Source organism: Neopelma chrysocephalum, unplaced genomic scaffold, assembly GCF_003984885.1.
Source record: "Neopelma chrysocephalum unplaced genomic scaffold, ASM398488v2 Primary Assembly neopelma1_26, whole genome shotgun sequence".
In the NCBI taxonomy this organism is placed as follows: Eukaryota; Metazoa; Chordata; class Aves; order Passeriformes; family Pipridae; genus Neopelma; species Neopelma chrysocephalum.
The window spans coordinates 5551463-5574573 of record NW_020897695.1 but is presented as its reverse complement, the minus strand read 5'-3'; the positions used below and the strand labels follow the sequence as shown (position 1 = coordinate 5574573).

General features: G+C 35.5%; 1 protein-coding gene across 1 annotated transcript in view; it reads left to right on the top strand.

Annotated features, from left to right (window-relative positions):
• Positions 1-23111, top strand: part of ZNF385D (zinc finger protein 385D) — a 423880-nt gene that overhangs the window by 72493 nt on the left and 328276 nt on the right. Inside the window, exon 2 of the mRNA XM_027675374.1 lies at positions 11921-12199. Within this exon, the coding sequence (XP_027531175.1) occupies positions 11921-12199 (279 nt within the window). The remainder of the gene's footprint in view (positions 1-11920; positions 12200-23111) is intronic.

Genomic DNA, 23111 nt, shown 5'->3' with positions numbered 1-23111 from the left:
ATAAATTTAAAAAGTGACAGTTTCTATAATACATAGCAAGAACAGCAGAAATTATGGTGACTGCTGAGATGCTGAAATCACTGTATGAATTTCCTTTAGTTGAAAGGAAAATGGAAATCTGGTTCTGCTTTTCTTGCACTGTTTTTATGCCAATGTAATGCCACAGACTTCAGTGTCTGTCTATCAATCTGTACATCTGACAATGTACTCCCACACGTGTAGGAGTATATTTATCTTGCCATTTCAGGAAAACTGATCCAGTTAGATGTCTGGGGTTTTTAGTGCAAAGAGCACCATATTGTGAAGTTCTGTTAATAGCCAAGGGCCACTACTATCACTGTATTTAACACTTCTCTAACTTCTCAAAGAAAGTTCATTTAAATCAAAGTTATGTACATGTCCTGAGACCTGCAGTGTTTTAAATGATGAAGTGAATAATTTAAAAAAGCCTTGAAATATTGGACAATTTAATATTTTGTGGAGTATCCTTTTGTCATAAAATTGTTTCAAAAGGAATTAATCCTGAAAATATAATATATATATTATTCAGCAGTCTTAAATTACTTTTAGTGCTAACAAACATTTTAATGCAAAGTTGAGTTATTATTCTGAAAAATGAAGTAGTTAGGCAAATTCCAGGGATTTTATAGACTTTTTCCACCTTTAATAGAGTTTATAAGCCATTTTATCTGAATCAGCATGCCTGAAGGAAGAAGCTTCACAAGTCAACCAGAGCTTTGAATTCTACCATGCGTGACTTCTCAGAGGTTTTCAGCATTTTCAGCCTACCCTGTCAGGTTGAGAGACGTTGCAGATGGCCAGTGAAGCTGGAAAGGTTTTATACACTCAGCAGCAGTATTTGCAGATCACAGCAGTGGAGCTCAGGCTTTCCAAGAGCAGCAGTTCTGGGTCTGCACTATGAGCACTTGCTGCAGAGAAGTGCTGCTGCGAATGTCTTCCAGAGAAGGCTGGAGCGCACCAGCTATTTTATTTTCTCTGTGCACGTGGTATTATTCCCATACTTTCTATGATTCATTTTCAGACATACATTCAATCATGAGAGGATGTTTCAGAAATAAGCACTAATGCCTTTTATTTGTAAGCATTACATGTTATATAAAGCCTAATAGAAAAATAATGTGCTGGAATCCTGAAGGTGGTGGTCAAGGACAACTTAACACAGAAAAGATGTATAAAAATATACATATTTCTGCAACACTGCAAAAAAAACTTTCCTATTTTAGATGACTATTTTTTTTTTTAGCATTAATAGGGCACCATCAAGGATTAATGTGTTTGATAAGCTCCTGGGCCTCTTTGGAAGTTTTTTAGGTTCTGGAAGAGACTCCTGGAATACCTTATACAATCAGTAATTTCAAACAGGGGCTGATTTTTACAAGAAAAGTGAAACAGCAGTTCCTGCTCTGTAGGGGAGGTATGGGTTCGCGGTCTCTACGTTGTCCATGTTTTCCTATATTTCCATATTTTTATTGTTGAACTGTATATGTCCACGTTGCTAATAGCTGACATATTTCAGAGATCTTGGATCAATAAGCACTTACAGAAATAATTTCAAACCTCCCCTTATACTTACCTTAAAAGCTATTTTCATGTGTGTAACTTATAAGAAATATAAGCAAATTCTCCCTGCTATGCCCTACCTTCATTTTCCACACAATTCAACAGACCAGTGAATTACACTCATGGGAAAGCAATGCAAGGAAAAAGTTAGTGCAATAAATATCTCATTGCCCAATAGGTCCTCTTAGGTCCTGATATTTTATGATAGTTTTTCCTGGATGTACACATACCCTGGCACATACACATACCCTGTGGGATTATAGCAATCATGCCTTGAAAATATATTTGCATTCACTAATGGTGAATCACCTGAATTTATCCCAAATAAAAAATAAATCATGTCAGTTTCTCTATTCAGTAATTAGATTCCTTTTGCACATTTTTATTTTTGATGTATAAGCATTTCTATAAATGTATTACAATCTGGGTACTGTGATGAAAAGGTTATTAGAAATGTGACACAGACAGATAGTCTTTGTGTTAAAATAATTCCCCAGCTGCATAAGTAAGGCTCTGCATTGGCCTTGTGTGACTGTAACAAAAGATTTTAGCTGCTGATCTAGGACACTGTGTCATCCCAAGGAAACATGAATAGGTCCAGATCTCCCAATTCGTCTTTCAGATTTTTTTAGCGGTATATGTCCAGGATAGTTTGATTTGCTAGGCATTATTTTTAGATCCCTAATATTGATGAAGAGATTGAGGTAAATTTACAGTTGACATGTAAAAATATTATACCAGCCTTGGAGATGATAACAAACACATTGTTTGTCAAGCCATGAAAGAGAATATGTTAAGTTCTATACAATACGTTTATGTTTCTCAACTAAAACTGTAAAAGCTACCCCAAAAAAACACATGCTGTAAACTAGCAGAAATTATATTCATATTGCCATGAATGCACTACCAAATGCATCCTCTTTTTTAAAGAAAGTGCAATCCAAAGGTTGAAGAATAAGATCGATGATGATAACTTTCACATACACGTGCAAAAACATCTGCTAATCTTTCCAAACACAACAGACTTTCACCTTGATATGTTTGTATTGCTTGGAAAATGATCTACTCTCCATTAAATTCAACATTAAATGGCCCAGTGGGTGTAATGAAGCAATAACATAGCAAAAAAATAAAAGCCCTAAAAAAGCCCTATAGCCGTAAATGCTGCCAGAACTACCTGAATGTTTTATAATGAGAAGATAATATGAAAAAAAAGAGTTTCCTTTTGTGAAAATACAACATAGGTGCATAGATGCTAATTCCTCAAGTTTGGTTTGGTTTGTTTTTTTTTTTTTTTTTAACAAAAGTGTTTGTAGAAGTGCATTTACAGGAAGGCAAAAGTAAAATAATTTGTTTGATCTGGAAATGTCTTCCACAAGGTAACTGTTTGAAGCACTAACATTGCTCTTTGGGTCTTATAAGTTTCTTGTGTTTAAAAGATCTTTTGTTTAAAAAAAAAAGGAAAAGAAACACAGACTTCTGACACTCCTGCTGAATTGAAAAGAAAAAAAAATTGGAATTTTGATTATCCCTTGCTTTTAGCCTTTAATTTCTTCTTCCCCAGCATCACTACATTTATTGCCAGTTTATTTTATTTCATGTCTGATGGCTGCATTTTTTGTGCATAGCAAAGATTTTAGGGCTTGAATTGCTTTTCTGAAAATAATCGTTCTTTATTCTGTAATGTTGGTTTTTTCGGGGGAAGTGGTGGGGGTTTTTTGTTGTGTTTTTTTTTTTTTTTTTTTTTTTTTTTGGGGGGGTGTTTGTTTTTTTTTTTGTTTGTTTGTTTGTTTTAAAAAAAAAGAATTCCCACAGAATTTATTCATGTGGCTTGCCTTTTAATTCTTTTTCTGTTTCGTTTTGTAGGTTTATTTTCATCAGCATATTGCTAAAATACTTAACCTCAAAAGAAAATAAAAAGTGACTGTGTGTCTACAGAGATAACCTGTCAACAAACTAGTCACAAACACTAATTGAAACTTAATTTTAAAAATTGTCTATTTGGATCCAGTGGTAGTTAGTGATTGTATTGAAATGTTAAAAATGGAACTTGTCTGCAAAAATGAGTTGCTCATTTTGCCCAAACAGCTGTTCATGCTCTCGGTTTTTGCTGAGGTAAAAATTTGACTGGATATTTAGGAAAACTAAAGATATTTAAGGTGGAATATGGCACTTGTAGAATATCTGGATGACAGATTGTAGGCTGATTTCACATCTGGGAGTTTATCCAGAGAGACTGAAAGAAGTGATTTTTGTCTATGAAATCAAAAGTAATATTCTTGTATCAGAAACAGTGTGACCAGCAGGAGTAGGGAAGTGATCATCCCCCTGTACTCAGTACTGGTGAGGCCACACTTCAAATCCTGTGTTCACTTTGGGTTCCCTCTGCTATAAAAATACATTAAGGTGCTGGACTGTGTCCAGAGAAGGTCAACAAAGCTGGTGAAGGAGCATAAGTCTGTTGAGGAGCAGCTGAGTGAGCTGGGATTATTCAGCCTGGAGAAAAGGAGAATGAAGGGGGACCTTATTGCTCTCTACAATTACCTGTAAGGAGGATGTAGCGAGGTGAGGATCCTTTTCTTCTCCCAAGTAACAAGTGACAGATGTCCTCAAGTTGGGCCAGCAGAGGTTTAGATTGGATATTAGGAAAAACTTCTTCACTGAAAGGGCTGTCCAGCATTGGAACAGGCTGCCCAGGGAAGTGGTGGAGTCACCATCCTTGGAGTAATTGAAAAGATTTGTGGATTTGGCAATTAGGGACAGGGTTTAGTGGTAGCTTGGCAGTGCAGGGTTAATGCTTGGACTTGATGGTCTTAAAGATCTTTTCCAACGTAAATGATTTTATGATTCTAATTCCATATTCTATTTTTCTCCTTCCCTTTAAAATCTGTACTGACTGCCTATCTTCTCCGAAATATTGCTAAAAACAAGGTTTTGTCTAGCAGAGGCAGTCTGAATTAGAATTGGATGCTTCTGTCCCTTCTTTTTGAGCCCAGTCAACTCTGAGTGCTGTTGACAGGAGTTTTGAGGCTGTGCGTACAATTTCCAAATGTGGAAATCAAGAATATGGAAAAAATAATGCACTTCAGGTTGCTTGACAACAACAAATTTTCTTGGTAAGCAGAGGCCCCATAGCTTTGCTAGCTATGCCATTTACCATGTTAATTACTGCCTCTTGTACAAGGTCTGTACCATAATATACTGCTGGTGGAGAGGGAGATGATGAAACTCAAACTGGTCCCCTTACCTGCATGGGAAGAGCATCCTTTGGGACCTGGGTACCAGACACGCAGCTGAACCTGTGCATTTATTTGGCCCTATTTTATGCAAAAATCTTTGTTTTCACAAGGACCATTTCTGAAAACAGATTGAATACAAAGTAAATGAGGGAGTTTTCATGGCTTTTAAGTCATCACAGTAGTGCTTCTCAGATTTTAGAAGCTAATGTTTGCAAATTAATTACTTGTCCTTTAAATAGTTCCAAACCACCCAAAGTGCTCCATTATGTTAGCACAGGCTTGAGAAATAGATATGTATTACTAGCTAATTGAATAACATATGGTGTTGATTAGTGCTTAGTTCTTTTTATAGAACTCAATTAAAAAACTGACTGCAGTATATTCTGAGACTATGAGATGTCTGTTGGTTGCTTCTGGCACAAGGGAACTGCTGAACCAAGAAATTATGAACTTTTTCTGTTTAGTCCATCTATAAGTTCCTTTAGGATCTCATGATGCATGTGGCTGAGATGGGATATAAGCCAGGGTTTGCTCATTTGCTGCAGTATTGAAATGCAGCCTTTCCCAAAAGATTTAAGTGCTCTTCCAGCAGAGCAAAACAAAAGCCCAGGCTTTTATTTTCTGTGCTATTGCTAAAGATATACAAATATAAAATGAGCCTATTTCAAATGGATAAATATCTATTCTTATAGAATTCAGTTTGCAGAGATGTATTTCTTAGAAAGAGTCTCAGGACAGACTCAATCTCATTTTACCTCATTCCAACACGTGAGGAAAACCTGACTTTATTTCTTTCACTTGATGCACTTTTTGCTTAAGAGATTATTTTCCTCTTAAACTTCACAAAAATCACCCGAGATGATGATTATGATTTTCTTATTATTCACACTGATGATTGAAGTGGCATAACAGCTAGCAGCAGCCATCAGACTGGGAGGAGCTGGAAGGATATGGAGAAACAATAAACAAGAAAATAAGATGTTTCTCTCCCTGACTTATCTTTTTTTTTTCCTCCTAAGATACCTCTTCTACTGTATATTGTGTGGAATTTTTATAGAGAAAATTTGGTAAATAGTTGCTTCAAATGTGATGTCATCTGCACTGTATGAGGCAGACAGCAAGAAAAAATACTGACTTTTATCTACAGTTTTATCACTGACTAGTAATTTGGGTGTATGACCTGATAACCTCTTCCTTGGTTTTTAGAAGTAAGTTTTTATTCTTGCAGTCCTAGTAGAAAAGCCTCCCAACAGTGTAAAATTAACTAATGCATATATTCTCCAGATTTTCACATCAAATTTTATTATATACCATTTTGTATTTAAATTTAATCTAAAAGGCTCAGAACAAAGGAGGTGCTGAAAAATCAATTGTTTTCTAAAAAGCATTTCAGATCCCAGTAGATTCCCATTCCACAGTAGCTCTTCCACTGAAATGACGTTCGTTCATCCATCCAGAGAAAACATATGAGTCCTGCAGCGTATCCTGAAGGTTACTCAGGTCATTTGGGAGGGAGCTGTGTTTCAGAGATGCAGTGCTTTCACCGTGAGTGACCTTTCAACGCTTTGCTGTTGTTAGTCCTTCCCGTTGTATGTTTGTAACTGCCACAGCAGTGATGTGCAAAATAGACCATTCATGACCTAAATCGCTCTGGGCTCAAAAACAGGAGCAGGTGCAACCGTGATCAAAAACAGAAAGCTACAGAGTTGGGATCACATCATCCGGTGATAATGGCGGTTGAAGCAGCAAAAGCTACTTTATTTTTGTATTGATGATCCTTCCCCCAGGCTGCCTTGCTCCCCTCCCCCTCCATATATAAAATAGATGGCAATATGATCATTTTAAACCTCTCCCAGGAACAAATTTCTAGAGCCAACGTTTTATCCAGTGAGATCAATTAAAGGTTGCAAAGGCAAGTTAGCTGTCACTGTCTTTTTGGTAAAGACATCACAAGTACCCAATGCAGCAGGGAGTTTCAAGTAGCATAATGGGTAAATAGGAAGACCTTAGCATAGAGATACCAGTTTTCGGAAGGCTCCTGTCACACAGATTGGCTCACAGTGTGAAAGAGATTCTTAAATGCTGATGCAAAGATGACCCTGCTACCATGGCTTTCAGAAGCTGGTAATGTCCCATCACCTGAAAGACGGAGCACCAAATCTGTGATGTTTGAAAAGATATGAAGTTATTACCAGAGGTGTTTTTTTACGTAGTATGCCAGTAACGTTCCCCTAATATGTGAAAACTGACAAGGTGGTGATTCGAGAGAGGATGTTGATAAGTGATCAATCTTTCTCTCTTTTTCTTTTTTTTTCTTTTTTAAACATTGCACTAACAACAGTTTCTTCAAAGCAGCTGATATCTGTTGTTATCTCAAAACTGAGTATTATCATTATTACCTGCAAAATTCAGTCCTTTTAACGTTTGGAGAGCTATTATGACAGGCAGAGCAAGATTCTTCCTGTCTAACTTTACATCTACAGCACAGACATCTGCAAAGGAAGAGGAATACATGTTTCTGAGAACAAAACACTTGAGTTTATGATTTAGTCTGTTTTGTAGTGAGATGACTCTTCTTAGGCCTTCTTGGTGACTCTGCAGTAATTGCTGAGTCTAGGGATAAGTAGCTGAAATGCAAACATCTGCATCTTTGATGATTGCTACTTAAATGTCTTTCACAGTTTCAAAAAGAAATATTAATGAACTTTTGTCCTTAATGCCCTGTCCATATTTTCTGTCCTTCATCTTGTACGGGAATGTATTTGTTGTAGCAGCCTGTTGGGAAGTAGATAAGGAGATATTCTTTAAGATCTGCAGAATCATAGGAAGATTTGGGTTGGAAGGAATCCTAAAGATCACCTAGTTGCAACCCTCCTGCCATAAGCAGGAAACCTTTCATTAGACCAAGTTAAGCAAAGCCCCAGCCAGCCTGGCCTTGAACGTCTCCAGGGATGGGGAGTCCACAGTCTTTCTGGGCAACCTGTTCCACTGCCTCACCACACTTATAATAAGGAAATTTTCCCCAATATCTAATTTAAACATATGCTACTTCAGTTCAAGGGCATTCCCCCTTTTCCTGTCACTACAGGCTCTTGTGAAAAGTCCTTCTCGAGCCTCCTTGTAAGCCCCCCTTCAGGTACTGGAAGGTTTCTCCAGGGTTCCCCTGAAGCCTTCTCTTCTCCAGGCTGAACTGGGTCTTTCATCCATGGCAAGAGGTCTGCATTCAATGCAGCTGACTCAAGTACATTGTGGTCTCTTACTCTGGGATTCATAACCTCTGTTGGCCTCTTGAATGTACCCAACACATTTGAGTATTAAGTACACAGAGTCAAAGTCACAGTGACTGGTATAGTTCTATGATGGTAAGACAGTTTGGTAACAGAACAATTAGTTGTAATACAAATGAGCAAATTTTCCTTTCAATACTCTTGAATAGAAAGCATGCCATCGGTTTGCAGCTAAAAAGGTAAGGATTGTTTCATGGGAAGGATGTGATTTCTAATCCTTTACATTCAAGCACATTTAAGAAGAGAAATCCCCAAGCAGTAGCTTTGTTATCTAAGCCAGCAAACACCCCAAATTGTAGCTGTGTTGGTTTTCCACATGGGACAGTTTTCTACTTCACAAAGCTATAATGTTGTGCAAAGTTCATTTTACTGGTAAGCAACATTGAGCCAAAATTGAGTTCAGAGCCCCAGGGAAAATAAATGTAGGCATTTATCCAGAGTGCTATTTAAATTGGCTTGAAATTTTGAGATCTTGATCTCATTTCTAGTTCACTGCAGGCTTCATTAGAGCCCCTAAAATTGAGAAGCTATCTTTCTTTTAGGAGGGAAAAAAGGTTATCTGCAAAACTTATGATATTAAAAGATACGTAGCCAGTACAGATGGCACAGAAAGAAGGTTTTCATTTAAAGCCTATCTATTTTCACATAGGATCAAACCAATAAGACACTGACAGCAATTAAAAATTGCTTTTAAAATGAAGATTACAATGTTTTCTTTTAAACATATTCCATGCAATTTTCCAATAGGATAAACTAAGCATTTTTTTCATTACCTTCATCAATCAAAACTGCTGCCTAAACATTTCATTCTAGAAAACAGAAGTATGCAATGATGCATACATGAGCTGAACACCTGCTGCTCTGGTGAAGTAGATTGCATCTGTGTTGGTTTAAACAGTGGTGGATCTTTAGAAGATTTTATGAATTTGATTTTTTTTTTCCGCATTTCTTTAAAAATAATAGTTGGAATGGTAAATTGTATTTTAAAAGTATGTCAGCAAATTATACTCAGATATCTCCCCCTTCTTTATCCCTTGATATCTTTATTTACTTGTCCATTAAGAAATATTGTAAAAATGACTCAGAATGTTTTAATCCTAAACTATTTCTGTTTTTACAAATTTTTTTGTCTTCATGTTTGGAGTTTTTTTTTTCTCAAACCAATCAATTTGTGTCCAATCAAGATACTGGTCACTGCTGTGTAATGCTAAATTTACAGCAAGTGGTTTGCACAGGTGTGTAATATTTCACCTTAGTCCTTTAGCAGTGCCATCATGTATTCAGAAATCACTGTATATCTGTAAAGGAAATGGATAGTAGTATAAAATGTGTTTCTGAAACTTCTGTTTTCCTAATTGTTACCTAGACTCAGTTTTGCAGCTTTAATGCCATCACAGCTTTCTAATGAAAGCACATGGTAGATGCTCAAATCACTTTTTTCCACAGTGGAATTTCTGTTATTATTTTATTGTGCCTTTATCAAATGTGCATTTTGTAATTTGTTTTCTGGAATGAGATTAGAATGCAAGACAGATTCTATATGCCAAAAATAAGATTCTCATGGATTAGGCTGTGTTGACTGGAATACTAGAGGGATGTAATAACATGCTAATTCACTTTATTAAGCTCCCAGCCTATCTGTGTAAATGTTTTGAAAGGAATTAGACATATGTGCACATAGTGTACAGTGTTTAATTTACCAGATTATATTTGCTTACAAAGTTTTATGTCTTAGTTGGAAAATCTGTTTTATTACAGTAATGTCATGTCTATATGGTTAGCACTATAGGTCTAGAGATATACTGTAATTTTTAATTCATACTGCTCTCTAGTGGGGAATGCTTTCAATGCAAAAGATTATATATATTTTAATGTTCAGCACGTATATAAATTAGGATTAATGAAAGGTTACTGTTATCTAGAGCAATTCAGTAAAACTAGTGCAATTGTGTTAGCATTTTAATTCTTGTACTGCTTTGATTAAAGACAGAATTTATTATTTAAAAATATTTTAGACAGATGAATCTTTGGCATGAACAGTATCCCCAGCAAACTCTAGAAGGCTGAGAGGTTGGTAGACTGATGATGCTTCCTCAGGAGAAACCTCCTCCTTCCATTAGGAAAAATACGTTATGAATCTGCTATTGAAAAAACTCAGTTTTTCTCCTGAGCTTCCACAGTCTCATAGGGGACAGTTTTGATTTGTCTGTAAAAGTTCCTGTCATCACTGTTGGTATAATAACCTTGCTTTTAACAAATAACTACTTTTATGCTGATTTTCTTTTCGTCTTTAATTTTGCTTTGGAAAGAATTATTTAGCCTGCTTTCTCACTGCTTGCTTTCAACAGCTACAATCCTACATAAGAGTTGACTATACACAAAAGCTGAAATAATACTGACAGAACTAGTGGAGTGAAGTTTTAATCTACAGCAAATGCAGAGCTCCTCTCTGACCTGTGTCTGTACTTTCTTAAATGAAATGGGCTTTAGTTAGCATAAAAGAACACAATGTTAATTAGAGAGCAAACAAATCAGAGAACTGAAACTGAAAGTGATTTGAGCATTGAAAGATTTTATATTTTAATCTTTAGATAAAGTTGTCTTTATGATTTGATCAGAAAGCAATAAGTGTCTTTAAATCCTTGGAAGGTCTGGCAAAAAGTTTAGTTAATGAAATTTAAAACATTTGAAGCTATCTGAAGAATGATTTGCAGTATTTTGGTGTTATCAGATCCAAATCTGAAGGCTTGTTTAGACTTGTTTTTTGATACTGAACCTTGTCTGGATCTGGCGTTAAAGCCATCTGTAGCCCATTTTCTTGTGTTGCTTTAATAATCTTGTTTGTTTCTAGGTTGTCTGATTTGTCAATTAGACACCAAATAGTATCATCCCATTTAAGGCTGCAGTAATTTTTTCACTCAAAGTATAGATTAGATTCTTCATCTAGACCTTCATTTATTCACTAAGTCTAGGAGAACAAGCACTTTAAACATTTATATGGTATAGAAAGGTCTCATCAAAATGCTAAGTTGGTATAACATTTTGCACTCCTTGAATAATAAATTAGGTTTGCAGTGTGCTGAGCATTCCTTCTCCTGTGCCATTTCTGCTCACTTTTAATCACAGAAGCTCTTGTTTACATTGGTTTCACTTGAAGTTCTGCAGATGGGATTATCTTCTCATTTCTGTAGTCGTTACTGTCTGGTATTAGCTGAATCTAAGTTAACTATCCTTCAATTATAACCCTGGGAGGCTAAGATAAGAAACTAATAGAACGTGTTTATTTGTCTTTGAACTACTTTAAAAGAGAAAAATTATGAAATGATTAGATTTGTGCTTGAAAGCATTCATAGGAAGTGGAGAGGAGGTGACTGGGGTTGCTAAATAATAAACTCAAGGGTGAGGTCTGTGCATTTAAGCTTACTGAACTAATATATAAGGGAGGGTGTTTTTTCTTCTGTTAATTGTACCTCCTCCCCCTTTTTTTTTCCATTGGCTGCAGGACTGTTTCTGTCACATTTTTTCAGCTGCCGCACCATGTTTTTAGCCTTTCTTAAATAGTTTATCACGGAGGGGCCACACCCATGCCTGATGGGCTCAGCTTTGGGCACATGGCTGTGAAGTTACTCAAGTTACATAGCAGAACTAAAAAACATGTACAGAAAGCAAAATATGTGAGTGGAAATATAGTGTTGAAATATAAAATGCAAAAAAATATTTTCTGCCTTTTAGTGGTTTGCTGATATAGCTATCTTTTGTGTATTATTTTGTATTACTCATCAATTTTCTCTCTTATGTTTTTTCCCATCCCAGAAAATATGAAGAAGCCATGGAGCCCCGATTTACCAGTTGATAACCAGTCATACAATTCAGATTTCTCATCTATCCCAGACAGGGAAGGTGAGAAAGATTTAGCACCTGAGGGCACCGAAGAAAAGAAGGAGAGAGAAAAGAAACACACCAATTTCACTTTGTGTAACGTTTGTAACATTCAGCTGAACTCTGCTGCTCAGGCACAAATCCACTACAATGGCAAATCCCATCAGAAGAGGTTAAAACAACTAAGCAACGGAAATCTCAAAAGTGATAATGGTAAGCATTATAATATATATACACCTTTGCTATGTTTTGATCTGAGAATTGCAGCAATGTGCACTAACATCAATATATATGAATTTAAATGTTTTTTATTCAGATAACAAATACTTTGAAGTTAAGGCAAAGGCTTTCGGTGACTTTCGAGTGCTTGAGGTCATCCCTAGCATGAGCATCTGGCAAATAGCTAAATGTGTACTATCTGTGTTCTTACAAGGGTTTTCGTTTTATATTTTGTTTACATGATGATGTTTATTCATATTCTTTCTCATTTCATTTGCATTTTGATGGTTTTCAGCATAATCAGTGATATTCCATATTTCAGTCTACTAGAAAGGTTATACTTGTTAGGGGTGTGTTTGCTTTTAATGAATGTAAGGTGGCTGTGAAATAAATTGAAACAAGTACATTACAAAGAACAAATACATTCCCAAACTCATTTCACTTTAGCTTGACCAAAGTCAAACAGAGATGGAACAAAGGTTATTTTGATTGTAATTGATTTCATTGGCAGCTTTGAGCATTTTGCAGTAGGTGATATTATTTTCCTATCATTAGAATGAATTGTGCACCTCAAAGAAAAACACATTTGTGGTTTTGTGTATTAAAGCAGATTAGGTAGTAGAAGCAAATGATGGTCCCTGACAAGAAAATACAGATTACTATGTTATAATTTTCTCAATTTCATAACAGGTAGTACTCAACTTTGCTGTACCATGTGTAGAGCTGTACTGCATTGTTCTATCTGTTTCTGTCAGAAAAAGGATTGTCTTAATATCATATACTTAGGACTTTGAGACTTTCTTTCTCCAGATCACACATGTTGCTCAATACTTTGTGCCATGAGTTGCTTCCTGCCACACCTGCAGAAGGATATGCAAAACAATAATCCTTAGATAGAACTTCATATTATTATTATAATAATCTGTGCTTTGTCCTGGCTTTAAGAGTGGGGAATAACATTGATATGATGCCAAAGTATGTTGGATGTGAGTGTTTTTCTGGTTTTGAGATGTTGCTCATTTCCATAAAAATAAAACAATAAAACAAACAACATCCCCATAACATTGAATAACATAATTAATTTTGTCTTTAAGTGGCAGGACTACAGCTTTTGGCAATGTTTGGTATTCAGGCTCAGGAAAAATACTACTACCGTTAGTAGGAGCTGTGGAAATGCATAAAGAAAGATTGATTTCCTAATTGATTAAAGGTGCAATATGGTTATCCAAAAATGCATTCTTTATAAAATCAAATAAACACAATCTAATGTCATTGCTATCTTTGGTTAAGGAGAAATTGTGTTATCGTTATTATTAGCGCAACAAGTTTGCTAATGATAGAAAGTGTTTTTCTGCAGTTCATTTTTCCACTTTAATCCATGATAATGAAAGAATTAGTAATTAAGCAAGGCTGAAATTAGTATCAAAGAGCTTCAATTATGCTTCAGCATTTATATTCTGGAGAGGCTCAAACTAACAGTATAGCAGCATATTTCTTGTTTCCTCCTTAAACGTATCCCTGTGTCATGTGTAGCTGCATCCATTTGCAGTCAGAAAATAGCTGATTGACTATCTTGTTCTTTCTTTCAAAGTGCAGTTATTTTGGGGGATTATCTGAAGCTCGAGGATTTTCAAATCTGGTAGATCTTCGAGTATCATCAAAAGTAGCTCTCCCCTGAGTGAATAATGTAGGGTAGAGCGTAAGGAAGTGATTTTTCCCATGTTACCAAATTTAGATCTTTTAAACTGAATGTTATAAAGGAAAGAGAGACCAATATTAAATATTTCTTGCTAGAAGTTAGAATTGAATTAGAACTGAATATTTGAGTAACCATCCTCCCTGCACTTTGAACTGAGACCCTGTTTAAGATCCCTTTTCGAAGTCAAGTAGAAATGAGAACCTGAAAGTCCTTCTACAATAATAGGTTTTGTCATAACTTCTATATTTGAAATATGGGCAGTGTTTTTCAGACAAATGATTGTTTTGTTGATGAGACCCCAGTAAGCTCTAGTAACATAACATATGACCATGACTAAATAAACTGTGACTTGACTCTTTCAGTTTATCATGTGCATGCAAATGGTGCTTTTTGAAGGTCATTGGCGTAACTGTTAAACACAGTACTGTTTATTCAATGTATGTCAGTAGGATACTTTATGAGAATTGTATTTCTTGTGTAGCAGTCTGATTGCCACAGAAGACAGATGTTATGCTTAATGTCCAGGTTAATGACATAATAATTCCTGAGACTAAATTCTGCTGTAAATTATACCTATGAAAATGTTCTGCTTTGTGGGGTTATCTTCTAATGTTTTGTCATCATAGTTATTCGTTATATCTCATGGCATATGAGTGAAGTGTTTGCACTATGCACAAGAAAACTCCATTTCCAAATACAGTTTTCACAGACTGTATGTGCCTTTGCAATATTGAGTGCTCCCTTGGAACTAACATATGTGGAAAGGCTGGGAAAAATTTTGAAGTTGTGACTTCTCACTTTGTTCATCTCCCACAAAGCAGGACAGCTTGTGTATTCTGTATCACAAGGGGGTAATAGAAATGTAGGATTGATTCATATGAAACAAAAGCCCATGTCCTGTTCCAAAATAATTTGCAATGGACTGCTGAAGAGAGGTAGGGCTTAGCTGTATTAGCTTTGGACTTTGTAATTAGAGCTGTTATGCTGGAGTCGTCATCTTCCAACTGTGTGAAGTAGCTTTTATCTGCTGGACGTGAATAACAGAACATTTGCTATACCTGAATATCTCTGCCTAATTTCAGAAGATAAGTTACATACACACAAAGCCTATTAATGTCTGCAAATATATAATTAATAAATAATATGCATTGTGGGTTTAAATACAATGTTTCTTTGTTGCTCTGTTAGCATGTGGATTGAATTTGAATAACTCACCAGATATACTCTAAAAAGTTCTGCTAGTTGATTCTCTGTCTGCTTGGCAGCTTTACTGTACAATACCCACGTGATTCTTTCCTGGGGCAGAGCAGCCTCAGAACAGCACATTGCAATCACAAAAGTGAGGTGAACCCAATGTTTCTTGTGTCGTTACTCGGTACAGTGATTTGTGATGACTTAATAAGACATAGTGAGACATCAGCACTTCTGTTACCGAACTGTATGTACTTGGGAGTAGCACAATTTTCCGTGTTCCTTCCTCCTAATAATTGCCTTTTGCGTCACTTAAAAAGACTTCTCACACTTCCCTGATTATACTCTACAGTATATTCTTCTTACTGATGATTTTTTTTTTCCTTTCTGCTCTCATGTATGCAGTGGCAAAGTGACAAGGAAGTCAGTGGAGATTTTGAGTATATTTTGAGATTAACAGAGGACAAAATGCAGTTTCTATCTGGTCTGCTGACATTGCACCACTTTTTGTATAACCAACCTGGACACTGTGGAAAGAGATGATCTCTTGTGGAAAGTCATTTATTCTGACTAGTAGGAGCAAAACTCGTTCCTCTACTGACAGAATGGAAAAATAACTGCAGATGCAAATGTGTCGCAGTACCAGTGACAAAGCTGATATTTCTAAAATTTTATATACACCAGAATTTCTCCTCTACTTCCTTTTGTGTAAATTGCTGAATTGTCATAAGTGAACAAGGCATGGTTAGGACAAAACCTAAAATTGCTTTCCTCTGCAGTACTTTCTTACAATACATTAGATAACAAGTGGGAAAATAATGAAGGAGATGAGCAATGTCACCAAGTTCATTCAACTCCTTTCACTTTAAAAACTGATTTCTGAATGGTTAATCTTTTGAAACACAGGAGCCAGTGAGGCATTTGGTAGTAGATTCTTTATCTAGCTCTCTGAATTCATAACCTAGACAAAAGACTATCCAGTTTAGTAAGTTTACCTATAACTCTTTTTTCAGTGAAATTTCATTGAAGTAAAATTTTTTTGTACTATGAACAAGGACATTGATTGCATGGAAGAAAGATGCAAAAAGTATCAGAATTTTTTTCCCTTGCTACTTGCAAAAAGCAAATCTTCTAATTCACCACTAGATATTAATTAAAAATGAATGACAATTTGATTGTTATGGTTATGCTTAAATATGCACTAAAATATTAACAAAGTTTATTTCCCACATTTTATTCTTTTTTTTCAGCTTCATACAGAGGTTGAATGTAATTTTCCACAACAACTCTTGAGATGGCAATTTCAATAATATCTAGGCAGTAAATTTTTTGCACATTGATCAGAGAAAATGTTTGATCTTTTACAACTTTTCTTTTACATTAAATCCTGAGTTTTTGTGTTCTACAGGTAGGAAATCCAGATGATTTACCTAAGCCACTTGCAGATCTCCTTCCTTGCACTTTTTTGTTGTTGGTTCTTTTCTGGCTCTGTGCTGCTGCTACAGTTTACACCTCTGCTGTCACGTTGGCTTTGGGGCAGTCACACTCTTAAGTGGTAAACTACCAAGTTATGATTTTCAGGGAAATGGTGTCACCTGCTCTTTTCATTGTTAGCCCTCCTTTCAGAGGAAGAGGATTGCATGGGCCACTGGGGAACGGAGGCAGTCTTCAGACAAAGTATATTTTCCTTCAGAAGAGGGGATTTTCCATTAATTTCCTGGCAAGTAAGAATTGTCAGATCAACTTGAGATGTCTTTGGATGTCACATCTCTTGCAACTTTCTTTTTTTTTGTCATGTTCTGATGCAGAGCCTCTTGGCCCATTAACAGTAAAACCAATACACATTGTGCTCTGCATATTTAAGCCTCTGGTTTGTGGGTCATAGGTGCCTGTATCTTGTAAAGCAGCACAGCATGTTCCTTCTGGGTATACTGTAATACCTCCCAAATGTCAAAGCTGGAGATCTTTGAACAAGTAGGAGTGGCTGAGGGCAGTGTGTCATCACTTCTACTGCTTCCAGATGTAGATCTTCCTCCTTATTCCTAAGTGCTTGTCTGTTTTCATCATGTTCCTATTCCAATTAGTGAACTTTTAACAAGTTCTGCTTTCAAGAGCACTTTTGCAAGCAAGGTATGCTGTTAAAGCACCACTTCTATTTGCAGAACTTTTTTTTTATTATATTCAGAAAGGTTATATCATCATATATGACATCATAGTTCAGCACAAAGTTTTATCACAAGGTAAATGAAAGAAGCTCAAGAAAGAACCAGCTCACACCAGCCCCATGCATGATGTTCATATTTCCTCTAATAAGCACAGTAGGATCCACTTAACTTTGTGAGTATACCAAAAGGATGAATGGATGGTAAATGTGGACAAACTCTTTACATGTGTGCAAGTATCTGTGTGGACTTGCTGTAGTTAGCTGTCTGCTATTACAAATAAAAACAAATGGACATTACTAAATTTTCATATAGACCAATCATAGGTAAAGCTTGGCATTGTAACAAGTTGTGGGAGAAAATTTATTGAGTGCACTTGAAGAAACTTCAATAATGCCATGCAGTCACGTTGGTAAAATATATTTTAACAATTTCAAAAACATTCTTTTGGATTTGCGGGGAGAAATCCATAGCAGTTAAAAAGTTTTTGTGTAGTGTACCTGACAATTGGTCCACTGAATAGCATGACAGAATTAAAAAAAAATTATAGGAGCCTTGAGAACTGTGATTACTAATTATGGATAATTCTTCTGAGGGTGGGAGATAAGTAGAAATTTGTGTCTAAATAGGCTTATAGTATTTTTAAAGTTCCTTATTGTTCATCAGATGCACTTAAGAATGTGCTTATATCTTTTGTTGAGGTATGGTTTTGGTCTCCTTTCTTTTCTACCATCTTAGGTGACAACTGAATAAAACATGCTGTGGCAGCTTATTATGAATCAAATTGTTTAAGCTGTATGAAGAGTCTCAACCATCAAGAACATCTGCCCAGGGTCTAAAGAATTCTCTAACTGCAGGTTGAAAAAGTTATGAAGAATTCAGTTTTCTGCCTGAATATAAGACTGTACACATTCTCTTTTAATACCCCCAGCTGTATAGAGTGCCCTCCTTTTGGTACTATCTCAAAGCAAGGTGCTTAATAAGTTGTCTTCATCCAAAGGACATGGATGTTTGTCCATGAGAACTTCAGCAGTGTCAGACAGCTGAAACAAGTTTAGAAGTGGGTCCTTACTTTGCTGCCTTTTAGCAAACCTGGATAGGGTTTCTGAGAGCTGTGTGAAGACAGTGGGAATGAGGTACTTAAAGGTGTCTTCAACAGCACAAAAAGGCTGCTGTTATATATGCAGATTAGAGGGTGAAAATCTTTCACTGTGTGCCTCTTTCTACATTTAATCTTCCATACTCGGAGTTCTTACTCTGCATGTTCCAAATGTTGTTCTGTCAGAGTTGGCTTGTCCTTTTTAGGCATTTATGACCTCATGTGTTTAGGACATTATGTTGCTGTTAGGTGTGCAACATTTTCTTCCATGTTGAAAAATAACTGCCCTTTTAGTCCTCAAATCCATGCTTAAAATGTACTTGCAAAAAGCAGGAAAACTGTCATCTTTCGCTTTGCACTTCTGCTTAGTATTAACATAGCCTCTTTAAAATAACTTTTTTCTCTTTTTCCTTTTTTTTTTTAGGCTAGAACCTGCCATACACTCTGTTTATCTCAACTGGTTTTGTCACTCCATTTAAAAGTTAATAACGTTTTAGGCAAGTGATGTCTTCATGTTTTATCTGTAGCAGAAATATTGATAATCAATGTTAAATTATCAGGATAAGGTTCATTTACTCTGGAAGCAATCTGTGTCCATCTGTGTTGTTTCTGAACTCTGTGAGGTATTGGTCTGCCATTCTTTGCTTCTCCCTGAGTGTGGCACCAGTCTCATTTCTCAGAACACTGGCATTTGATCTCACATGTACAGCTAATAAACTGTTGAAACCTGTTTTGCAGGCTCTCCATTTAGTTCTGCTTATATCACTAGATCCAATATAGATTATGATGACCATGGCTTCTTTCCAGACCTTCTCAGTAACTTGTCTTCTTTTAATGTGATGGGGTTTTTTTTTCCTGTACTGGCATCTGGTAGGCAACAAATCTTCTATGAGTCATGACGACGCACTAAGTTTATCAACATTTCCTGGTATTAATTTCCTATGAGCTAGCTTTTCCCATATTGAGTTGTTTTCTTACTTCAAATATAGGTCTACAGTCCTCAATGAGGCTGTAAAATGATAATTTTGTATCTCTCATGTAACATTAATTTTTTTATTTTTTAGGATACCACAGAATTTTTGAATGATATCTGAGTAGAAGATAAAAAAAGGAAATATCAAATGTGAGACAAATTCCACTAATGCTGACTTTTTCTTATTTATGGCTTTTTATTCCTCAGATTCAAAATACACTGTCTTTCTGACAGTCACGTCACTGAAATCTTCAGTCAAATTTTTATCCTCTCACATGTTTCTCAGTAGAGGAAATATATCTCAAGATCAGAGTTTTAAGACCATCTCCAATTAAATTAATTAAGAACCGCTGTTGATTTCAAGAGAAGAAAGCAAGTTCCTCGCTCTATTGAGGAAATCAATTAATGATAGCACACACTTATGCTAGTTCAGTATAAATCATCTAGGTAGCCCCAGTCCTAATCTACAGTTCTACTACAGTGGGAACGAGTTAGTCTGTATGATGTCTTTCCTTTGTTTCTCGCATTACTGCTTATAGGTCAGCCTGGCTGGATTCCGCATGCAGACAGCGTTGTCTGCAATGTCAGACAGCAGACATATAGGCATAATCAAGATTTTCCCCCAATTTTTCCCTAAATATGAAATTAGAGAGCTGGAAAGATACTTGTAAGCAAAGCAACTCCCTTCCTAAACTAATACTTTGTTCTGTAATCAAAATCCATATTTTTAAAATATTTCTCTAGAAAGTTTATGTTAGGTAATGTCTTTAAATACAAGCCTTCCTAGTGGGGATGGTATAATTTATTACATGGAATATAGTGGCTTTTTGATTATAAACCAATATTCAGTGTTTCTTTTTACAGGCTATAGCAGCATAATAACTATTAAACTAAAACCAAAAGCAAGATGTAGTCTTCCTCTGGTGAATTCTACAATGTTATAATGGAAAAAGAAAGTTAATGAAGAATAATTTTGTGATCAAATATTTTGTGAGCTTTAAGCAATTTAATTCATAGTGAAGTATAGTGAAAGTAAAACTGGAAATGTAAGAAGTACTCACTTTGGTATTTTGAGTGCAACTGGTTAGTAATTTTGTCAAACATTATTCAGAACTGGTGAACTCAACCTTATCTAGCCTTGAAGTTAGTTCTGCTTTTAGTAAGAGGTTGAGTAGAGTAAATACCAGAAATACCTTTCCACCTGAATTATTCTAAGGTTCTTTAGAAAATGCACTGGGAAAACTTCAGTTTTAAAGATTCAGTGGCCTACTTCCTTAATTTACATCAGCCAAGAGCAAGTTAAATACAGCCAAAGGCTTGGTTTTTTCTTCATAGCTGTGTGTTTCAAAAGAAAAAATCACCAAGAAAATTTCGCTTTGAATGTCAGATTGCTGATGTTATTTGACAGAAGCAAAGCAAATACAGGAAAATCTATATTCTTTGAAAGGCTCTGAGATGTAAAACAAAGTGTTGAAGCCTTTTTTAGTATCTTTATTTTTTTTCGGCAAATTGCCTGGAGCATATAGTCAGAACTGCTGTTGATCCATGTTAGTCTATCTAGTTAAAGATTATAAAAATAAAATTCCTGTCCTCTAAAAGAGGGAGTCTAGGAACAAAGCTACTAGTATGCATGGATTGTTGTTAGACCTTTATTTCTGTCATTAGTGGTGACAGAGTGAAGAACGGATGCTGCCAGATGCAGTAAAGAACAACAGATACCATGTCATTCAATGATGTATTAAGCCAGACTTTGTCATATTTATGATGGCAGACCAATATTAATAGCCATTCAAACCTATTTTTTTAAAATAAATTAACTTTTAATGTAAACCACTGAAGATTTAAAAAATAGACTCTGTCATGTAAACACTGGAGTGATCAAACAGCTCCTTAAAAAAATTATCCAGTAATTGATATTGAATATGTTTGTGGTTTTTTTTTTGGTTCTGTGTGGTGTTTTATTCTCTCACTGATCACATCTCATCATTAAATTAAATTATGATTAATTAAAACTAATGTGGGAATGTTGAGGGAAACATATTTTTCTACTTAAAATTGTCAATGAAATCTAATATTAAAAGTATAACACATCAGTAACAGAGTATTCCTCATGTTTTAAAATCTTGAAATGTTCAAGAAAAAAACATTGCCATACTAATTCACTGTATTGTATTTAATTTTATCACTAACTCTTTTGATGTCAGTGACCCTTTTCACAAACAGATGAAATATGCTTGAGAAAGCCAAAGAAAAGATCCTGAAACTGCCAAGCTTTAAAAAATATGTATTATTCAGAATCACAACATTGGAATATTAACACTTACTACTCTGAAATAAATTCTTTCAAGAACAGTGGCAAGCCTCTCTGGTCTTAGGAACACTCCAAATTAAAAGATTTTGCAAACCAACAATGTTATAACTAAAGAAAGAACAATTAAATAAGTTTATAGAGGGCACAGAAGTTTCATTACTATTCAAGAAAGAAATATTTGAATTTTACCAACACTTTATTTTTTTTGCAAGCCAGAAGAGTTTGTTTCAACAGATTGACTCTCTTAATTTTATCTCTGTGGGACTGTATGCATGTTATAAATGACATACATAAATGTTTTGTTACAGGCTAAAATTTGTAGTTTAGGCTAGTTTACTCTGTCATATGCCTGTAAATCTGTTCTAAGGGAGATAATATGCTTCTTTTGTGATCCCTTTGATACAGCACACAGCCCATCCTACAAAATCCATTGACCACATTATTAGGAGTACTAGAGGGTCAGGTTAAATTTGAATGTGTGTTCTTCTGAGAATAGTGATTTGTCTTGCATGTTGAAGTAATTGACAAAACATTCATACACTCATATATGTTCACACAGGAAAAGCTGTTTATTCTTAGTCTGCATAGAAATTCGTTAGCTCTTCGATAGTTTGGCAGAAAATTCCAGTGCTGTGCTTTGTAGGGAGTGCACTTGCATACAATCTGCTGATTAGCCCAGAGACTTGTATGGTAGTCAGCAGTTAGTTAGCTTTTAATCCTGGAAAATTGTAAGGATTGCTTGGGTTTTTTTTCTAAAGATCTGCGGTAATTTATTATTTAAAGGAATTCTCCAAACAGTATGTGTTTATTTTGTCAAATCAGAAGTCATATTTATGATGATTTCAAGTGAACAAATGGCTCCAGAAAGCTGAATTGCATGTCTTCTAATTCAGTTTTATTCACGGCTGTTGCAGATCTTATAGTCCAGAGAACCTGCTCTTTCACAGTGTAATGTAAGGTTTTTTTCTTTTCTTAAATCTTTATATTTTTCTGTTCAATAAACTCAAGAAAGCCTTGCATACATGTAAACCAACACTAGACACGAATAGGTGTTATTATTTTGACAGATCTCTAGGATTATGTTGGGTGTTGCTAGGGTTAATGAAACATCATACCTATATGCAAGAATTTCTTTTTTTCCACTGGGAATATGGGGCGGTATGATTACTATTCAGTGCTCCTAGGATATCCCTGGTATATTTTGGTAAAAACATGTGTTTCTTTCTGTATCTACTATTTTTTAATTTCTTTGAAGAATGATCTTAATAATAGTGCTTTCTTCCTTTGCTGACTAACTATTTTATGAAGTGTCATCACAGAAAGCTTGAGTACTCAAGCTTAGCCTATACCCAAAGTAACCAAGAAAGAGACTTGTCACCCTGACTTACTCTTTGTGGATATCCAAAGGATTTCTGGTTAATGTGTTCTGACAGAACTCTCCATGCTCTGCAGTTCACCTGTTATAGATGTT